This window comes from Mya arenaria, chromosome 6 (assembly GCF_026914265.1).
Source record: "Mya arenaria isolate MELC-2E11 chromosome 6, ASM2691426v1".
Classification (NCBI taxonomy): domain Eukaryota; kingdom Metazoa; phylum Mollusca; class Bivalvia; order Myida; family Myidae; genus Mya; species Mya arenaria.
Window position 1 is genome coordinate 6,273,241 of NC_069127.1, and position 9,256 is coordinate 6,282,496.

General features: G+C 35.0%; 1 protein-coding gene across 1 annotated transcript; it reads right to left on the reverse strand.

Annotated features, from left to right (window-relative positions):
* Positions 1–1,124: 1,124 nt before the first annotated feature.
* On the reverse strand, positions 1,125–8,837 carry LOC128238876 (uncharacterized). The gene is made up of 4 exons (XM_052955176.1): positions 8,798–8,837; positions 7,078–7,275; positions 2,939–5,213; positions 1,125–2,229 (listed from the first exon to the last, which is right to left on the reverse strand). The coding sequence occupies exons 2-3, from the start codon at positions 7,265–7,267 to the stop codon at positions 3,910–3,912; spliced, it is 1,494 nt and encodes a 497-aa protein (XP_052811136.1). The 5' UTR covers positions 7,268–7,275; positions 8,798–8,837; the 3' UTR covers positions 1,125–2,229; positions 2,939–3,909.
* Between the last annotated feature and the right edge of the window lie 419 nt (positions 8,838–9,256).

The window sequence follows — 9,256 nt, forward strand, 5'->3', positions numbered from 1 at the left end:
ATTCAAAGGAGTTCTATTCAATCTACCAACTTCTACATTCAATCTATGTGCGCTCATTCTTAATCTACTCAGTGCGATTCTAAAATATCTCTGACACTTTGTCTTAAAGGAAACATAAATAGCGGGATATCATTGACACTCAGGTTTAGCCAAACATGATAAAATCCTTAATCTGTAAGAATCTTCCTGATACACATTGCCCAATTCGTAGTTCGTGGACGTGTTTCTATATCTTGAAGCATTATTTTATGTTAAGATATGTATGTGCTTGCGCATTTATTACTATAAACCAAAGCCGCACCATGTTTAGTATACTATTTGAAATAATATCAAGCCTACCAGTCTCGGCGTAAACAAAGTCATTTTGTGTTGTTGTTTTCACACATAGCACAGATTTAACGTAAAGAGTATGGGTGCGTTCAATAGCCATCCTTTTGGAAGTTCCCAAGTTTTCAGACCCATACAATAATACAGGGTTAATAAGTTTATCAAAACGCTCTTAATTAAACCGGGTATAATATTTGTAAATTTATTTAATTTTAATTCTCGCTTGAAACGTGCAAAAGTTAGACGATGCTGCTTGTTTAGAATTCGTTAATGAAACAACTGATGATTTTTTCATGAAATTGTCACAGAGAATACTGTATGAACACGTGATTACCAAATTCAATAAAAGGAAAATTCAAAGCATTCGTTGGTATGTTAATTCATTCTTTATGAATCAACAGTCAGATTTTTTGCAATATTGTATTTTCAATAATGACACTCGGTAGTACATGAATCACTTTACAACAACAATAGTCAAACTGTATGTGTATTATTATTATTATCATCATCAGAACCACATGTCTCAGTCAGATAAGAATCCATAATGTTCAAAATCTGTGTCCTTTTCCACATTTCAGCATCTTTCTGGATTTCTGTTGTGTTTTTTTCATCGCTGTCGAGCTCACATACATCAGGTCTCTTTTTTGTTTTCATTAAACTTTATTTTGTTCAACTAACATTCGTCGCACTGGCATTTTTCAAGAAAATGGTTGTACTTTCAGGCAACGGTTTGTGATTAGAAAGAGAGTTATCATTCTCATCGCTACGGAATGCCGAGAAAAATTGTCTGCAGTTTCCTTTGTCATGATGCGATTGGTTTGCCATTATTGTTTATTTCAGCTAAATATATTCAAGTGTGTGGCCCTGAAATTATGCATTTAGGAACAAAAAACAGAAATCTCATTACATCGTGTTTAAACTGCTCAAGTCCTTTGTTTGAATCTGGTCAGATAATCTGTCCATAGCTTTTCAAGAAACACAACTTCACCTTCAGAGTTACTTGGTTTATTGTCCTAATCTTTTGTAGTAACGTTTTCTTGAATCTTTTCTGTGTTTTAGGATGTTTTTTTTCCAAAAATGTGAGCAACCTTTTATTTTTCGAAACATCGAAATCACGCGGAAAGTCTCAATGCACATTGTTTTAATAACGATCAAGAAATTGTCAATGTTACTGTAGCCGCCACATAAGCAAGCATCGAAACCTTTTCTGATTTTCTTAACATATAAAATAAATTTTGAGTTGTTTAAGGTGGTGTAAGGCATATTCAAGTTTGAAGTTTTCAACAGATGTTTAAATACGTGTTGGGGACTTTTGAACTGGGGAGGGGGCATTTTTTTGTTTCCGTACATTTATTTAAGTCCACTCAATTTCAATTCACTTCTTCAAACATCAAAAGAAACTTGACAGTTTCCTTTATCTTGAAATAAATCTCTAAGATATATGCTGTCATTGTATACAGTCCCAGTTGTAGAAAAGGTTACTTCAGAAACCATTCGTTCTTCCCATTTATCCAAAATCTTCTCGTCGTCTTTTGAAAGTGGACGACAAAAAGCAGGATTTTTTCCAACGCGAATAGATTCCCTTTTACAAAAGCTGTCGAAGAAATTTTGCCATACGCCATACATGGCAAAAGACAATCAATGGCGGACATAAGCTTGGTCTCTCGCTGTATTCGAGTATCAACTCGTATCTCAGTTTACACCAATGCTGATAAGCCTTCAGTTGAACCTTAGTGTATGTCTTACTGAAAATTGCAATCAAAAGATTGAGGAGAAGTACGTGGACCATTAACATGTAGACGCCCAGCATGACTGGCACGACGTATGTTGATTTCTCGGTCGGGCAACGAGGTAAAGACCCGTTCATCCACTGGGACTTGTTATTGGTACAATCGGCATTTCCTGAAAGTTAGAATACGTTTGTAAAACAGACTTAATACGTTTGCTCTTTACACATTTAATGTATCCGATCCACAAGTAAGCTAGATTTTTATCATGAGAGATGTGATTATGATAAATTTTGGTGCGTGATGACTGATGTAATTTGGGTAGAATTTGAAAGGATATTACTTACTGATATTTACTACGCAACACAGTTGAACAATAATATATAATAGTTACATTTATTGCGGTTTCTATTCTTGTTCTTTATTTATTTTTAAATATGTCAGGAAAGAACCAATAATTTCCCCTTTAATATTTATGCAAAAAGCTACAGAAACAAGCTCAGTAGCAAAAAGTTTAAACATAAACCCGGTTTAATGGCACTGGGCAAACGATAAAGAAATAGAACAATGCACAAACTATTTGTTTACAATATAATTTTAGGTATATTTTGTTACATATTCTTTGTTCACTCATATCTTCCGTTCAAATAAATTCCAAACTAAAATGACATCAGACATCCAAAATTCATATAATTGAGAATGAGACACCGTAACTAACACTTTAAAGTAATATGGCATGTTAAAACATCAAAACACATACATATTTAGTGGTTTACATATTTGGAGTCAGAAATAATACTATTAAAATGCAACTTTTTTAATTCTTCATACTTTTCTCAGCTAATACATTGATGTACAAACGAATTAAAAATAAACAATTTTACCCGTTATTTCATCTAGTGACAGTTCCCCAAATATGTTCCAAAATGGTTTTTTAAATGTCATCAGAGCAGTTTTCCACACAACAGGGGATTTCGGATAAAGTATGGCTTGAGTTGAAATCCCATATGACATTACCATCACGGAGAGAAGTAAAAGGAAATAAAGCAAGTCTTGCATCATTTTGCCAATCATAACTAATTTTGGTCCAAAAGTTTCTAAACATGAAACTGTTTGAAACATTCTTATTGTAAAAAATATAAAGTCGACGGCCAATACAATATTCCCGAATGTGTCACAGCATTTGGATAATCGGAGACCCTCTCCTATTGCAAACAATGTTATTGACAGAACGTCTATTATATTCCAAACATCGTGAAAATAGTTCATCCGTTTTGTGATTAACTGCCGCAATTCTTCAACGAACAAGCTGGCAACCCATATTATTAGGACGATGTCAAAGCCTGTGGTTTTTTGTTCCATTTCAAAGATTAAATAATAGGCATAGATGCACAGAAATATTATCGTTGCTACAATGTTGTACACAACAATTGTGCATGGACAACATATGAAGTTATTTGCACTATGTAACCATTTTATCAGTTTATTGCGGTGGTCTTTTGTTTTGGTTTGAGATGGTTCGGAGTTAACTTCATGAACGGAAGGTTGAAGAAAGCAATGAGCCAAGAATGGACACAGGAAGCATATACCCAGCTTAAGATAACCATTTCGTAGGTAAGTAGTGTTAAATGGTGACATCCATATATCCGTCAGTTTTCTCTGCACCGCTGGGTGAGCGAGAAAACTGGCATTATCTTTCGCTAACAATAACGCTGAGGTATCCCCAAAAGCACACCACCTTTTTCTTATCAAACATTTAGTTGTTCTTGATAGATTTGTCTTGCTCATCTTTTCAAGTGCCGCTACTGCTTTCTCGTCATAGGTAGTTTTCATTTTAAGCAAGGATTCCCTTTCTTCAGGATTTGTGTTTGCTTTCACCAGTTTTTTTCAAATATTTAGAGCCCACAAGAGCAGCAGTCATTTTACTTGTCATTTTATTATAAGCCCAATCTGAGACGCTGCCTTTTTGTTTCAAGAGGGACCACATGAATATGAAAAATATTGCTTGTTCGTCAGTTTCCATTTTACCATCTTTAACAGCTACATGTATCCCTAATTTCTTTCGTATCTTATCAGCAACATGACACAAGCTATTCGTATCAGAACCATCCCCTGGATTATCGAACATTTTAGGCAGTTCTTTCTCACAAAATAGCTTCAAGTAAACAGTGTCCGAATATAGCAACTCATGAACAATATTTTTCTTTAAAATAAACGCAAACAACCTGTTTTTGTAATTAATGTCTTTCAGTCGTCCGGTATCAAGTCCAGAACAAAGTTTGGTTGCTGTTGGATTTAGCACTATCCATAGTTTTAGTAAATCAATGTTCTTGGCATTCATTCGCTTGAAGCCTTCTATAACATTAATATGAAAGTTATCCTGATCTTTATATATACTTTCTCTGAGATAGCCTTCGTATGACTCCTCCGGAAGTGTATCTGAGAAAAGGCCCAATTTAAGATGTATGGGGTCCAATGTTCTACTATTATTTAATTCCTTATCGTTCTGTTTTTTACGAAGTGTTTTAAGAAGTTGCGAAGTTTCATCTGTTTGAAGCAGAGTTAATGGTTTATTGCTCTGAAAAGCAGCTACCGCGCACTCAATCGCTAACGTGTCGATGCAATGTGTTAATAAAATGGTTGGTGTTATTGTGTCGTCTGCAGTATCTTCTGACAAGCATGAATTAAGCTTCCAAAGGATAGATGTACATTGTTTTTCATTTTCCACAAAGATAAAATGTGTGAAGTGAGAGTCATCGCGATCTTCCTTCATCAGTTTATTTGGCAATTCGGTAAAAGTGTCTTTTGTCGATTCCCATTTGAAGATGCCAATAACGACAGGCTTGTAATCAGACAGAATTCTGACTTCATCGATAATATCTCTCACGAGCTCGTGTAACCAACCCCCAACCGCTGTTGTTAAAATTGCACCCGTGTTCCGTATAAGGGTTGTAGTTTCTTTTATGAAATGATCACGTCGAAATTGTTCATGGACATTGTCCGCGTTCCCTGCAGCTGATAATATGAATCCGGGATTTCGAATGCCCCATGGGTTTAAAATGGTCTTTAAATCAGTTTCTGAATTTACGCGACAATAATATTTGATAATCCCTTCTTGTCCGTGTATTTCAAATGTTCCGCTGTTCTCACTTTTACTATCTGTAACACAATAAAAATATAGTCAATGTGACATCATCGGACAATAAGTCCCGTCAGAAAACAAGATTGATTAAGATCCTGACAATGCGTAACAAAAAATACAAATGTCCATTTGTCATCAACAGGACTCGTTTTCACTGACGACTTAAAAAATCCTAAGATGTTAATATGTACACGTGTACGTGGGATTGATCAAAGTGCGGATGGCGGAAACGACGCTTGCCCAGTTACTGGTCAAGCAGCGTGCCCGGGGATGGGATCCTTCGATGCGCCTGGAATACACGTGAATGTTAAAGCTTTCTGTCTAAAACGTACATTTTTAAAAAAAACAAATGACGTTTTCCATTCTGTTGCTTACATTTAACCAAAAGGGCTTTATATCATTTTATTTTAGATTATTTATCAGAGTTTTATATAGAAATATGCATAACTACGTATAAACAAGAAATGTCACAGTACGTGACGAATGCCAATGTGACATTGGCCTATGAACAACGTCAGAAATGAACAAGTTAAAGCCCAATCATGACCTCTTTCACTCATGCACGAGTCTTGCACGCGACACGTCGTCTTGTAATGTCGAACACATGTAGCAAGTTATTTTAAAATCTGACCATACAAGAGAAAATTACAACCCGTACACGACAACCTATACTCTATGTCCTTATATGCAGCCTTCCATTTTGAATAAGAGGTAGGGACACGAGTCTTACACGCTACTCGTCGTATGTATGTCGAACACATGTGACAATTTATTCTAAAATCTGTCCAAACAAGAGAAAGTTACAACACGATCACAACCTATACTCTTTGTCCTTATATGCAGTATGCCATAGTAAAAAACACTAAATTTGACCAAAACCTTAGAGATAGGTCCACAGTATGTCCATACAAAAGAAAGAAATTGAGCCGGACCGATGGACGAACGGAAGTGCGGATTTAATAAGCCCACCTTTTGAGGAATAATAATGATCAAAACATCTTATACTTTTAACTTAAGTTCTAACGCATCACTAAGGGTTTCATTGATGCACGCAGGGTCGCAAATTATTTTCCTATAAATTAATATCAACTTTCGAAGTTGAAAAAAGAAACAATGAAATAGCATTAATAATAAATATATATCAGCAATCGATTGAGGTATCACCGAAAATTGCGAACAAAATCAGATAAATCGGAACATTTCTTTCCATATTGTAAGCTCTTTCTACAATAAACTGTAATGTCATTATCGGGAGTGACCTTCCACCATTCTACGATGAGCAGCGAATATAATTGCAAAGCTCAAATTGCACTTGTCAGCTCTTCAAGAGTGTGCTTAATTATTGCGCCCATACAAATACAAATGGTTAAATTCAAAATCATTGCACAACGCTTTGAAATTTACTAAAGGAAGTGGTTGTGAAATCCCTCATTTCAAGATTGCCAATTTACATTAATTAAAGTGCATTGTGGTCTATTCTCCTACCAATAAAAATATGTTTATTAAAACTACATAAACAAGCACAGAAGTCGACAGTTTAAACATAAACCCCGTTTAATGACACAGGGTCAACGCCACAGATATAGAACACAAAAACAAAAAAATCACAAACGAGAAACATGAAATAAACCACACAAACCCCCACAAACAACACAATACATATATTCTATATAAATAGGGTTGTTTTTTAGACCCAGACCGGAAATTTTCGTTAAAGAAATCATTAAAAAAATCATATCATGAGTTTGTTGATCACGGCCTGTTTTGGCGGGAAATTTTAATTCAAGTAGTGTGAATATAGGGCACACCATATTACTTATATACGTATTTTGTTTCCTCCATATTGGCATGAATTTAGGTAAGTTAAATTATAAGACTTACCTTTCTGTGGTGGTCCAGGGTTTGGCTCGATTCCTCCCATGATTAACAGCAATCCAATAAAAACAACGGCACCAAAAGCGTTCATCCCGGAGCTGAAGTTGACATTGCATGGGACCGTCACAACATCACACCCTATTGAGCCTTTAAAGCCTCCTATTCGGCCCCTGTATGTCTCAATATCGACGCCCATTTCGTAAGCTGAAACAAAACATAAAGAGATCCTTATATTTATCAAATGTATATAAGTCATATATAAGTTGTTTAAATAGTGGGAAAATATGGTAGACAGCCTATAAAGCGCCATGCCATATGTGTTGTTAAAAACTGCGCTACTTTAATCGCTCCTTTCCGCATATCATGTAATAACCAATAGAATCTAGCCTTAAATAAAAGAAAATCATTGATTATTATTGATAATTATATTTGCTGAATTAGATAAACTGTTTTGCACGATGTTTTATGTTAAAGGGACTGTACCAGACAGTTTTTTTTGTAACGAATCTCAGGACAATTATCTAATAGAATGTGTTACGCTTTGATATCATCATTTTAAAAAAAGACCAAAATGTAAAAGAAGGTGTCGGAGACCGGGTTCGAACCCGTGTCGCCAAAATTGTAGTCCAGCGTCGTATCCACTGAGCTACGAAGGCTTACTCTAATTGGGTGACACATGCCTCGGTAATATCACGTGATAACAATAGTCAATCACGCATAAGGAATAAATTCTACCTGGTAGACATACCCAGTAATCTTTTTTAATGGAAAAAATACGAAATAATGGCTGAACTTAAATAAATTGTAGACTATGTGGTACTTCAGTTAGTAAGTTTCAATGCATTGCACACATCGATGCCATGTTTTAGTCAGTTTTCGACAATTTTCTCCTTTTATTTCGCTATTTTATCATACGGAGTGCAGCCCCTTTAATGGAAGGACTACATAAATAAATATTATCCCATGCTTAGTTTACATTTTGGAATAGTGACAATGGTGTTGTTGGCATGAACTATATATTAATGTTATATATATATATATATATATATATATATATATATATATATATATATATATATATATATATATGAAACAGTGGTGAATTTATCGAGACATTGTAAATTTAACTATCATTATAGAACAATTGTGTAGCTGTCGTGAATTATATTTAAGGTTTTGAACTACTCAATTTTTTGTTGTTAAAAGATAACAGTATGAACTATTTTGATGTTCTTCACTTATGTAGCTGCTACACTTGCTTTTTCGGTAATTTGTTAATCAATCGTTAATCTGGGAACGCTCGGGCATGATTTGGCAAATCCATGAAGCATATAAGCAAATTGGGTATACAGAAAAAAAGTTTCGGGTGAAATGTGAGCAAGCTGTTTGTTTCTATGATAAAACACCATCAAAACGAGCTCTACTGTTAATAGTTGTTCCAAAACCGTTATTAACGTTATTATCAACTAAGGCTTTTCAGGCTTCGATTAAATTGTATATCTGCATCTGTATCTGAGCTAAATAACTCAATTTGAACAAATTTATTTATTGGAACATTAAAAATGTGAGTGGTTTCTATTAACGCCTTTACAAACCCTTATTTGGTTTACTAATAAAAAGAGAATACTATCTGAAAATAACGAACAGTGATACTTTCTGCTAGCCGAGAAAGGTTATTTTGTATAATTTTGCACTTTCATTGAATAAACACAATATACAAACTTACCCGATCGTGCAGTTATCGCAAAAACAATTATTCCAATATATCGCACGTTTACTTACCGTTTGTTCAAATTATTATACCAGTCAGTATATGTCGTTATTTCACGGATGTCTTCCTGTTCAAACTTAAACTCTGTCAGTGACGAATACACCCGGTCTTTGTCAATATATAAGCTTCAAAGTGTATGCATACACTCAATGCAAACAGATTACAAGCACGTAAAAATATCTCCGGTAGGGTGTTGAACTAAAAAGCGTGAAGTATGCGGAGTACCACGTAGAAGGTGTCGTAGGGCACACAACAACCTGGGTAACACGCTTACTGATTTAAAACACTCGCAAATATGGCCCAAATTGACACGAAACCAATGTTTCGACTGGGTCTAGTACTATTTAGTGAAGTGTACCGCCTAACAGGTGTTGTTGCGGACACGCCACATACAAACCAATCAAGGTTACGTCG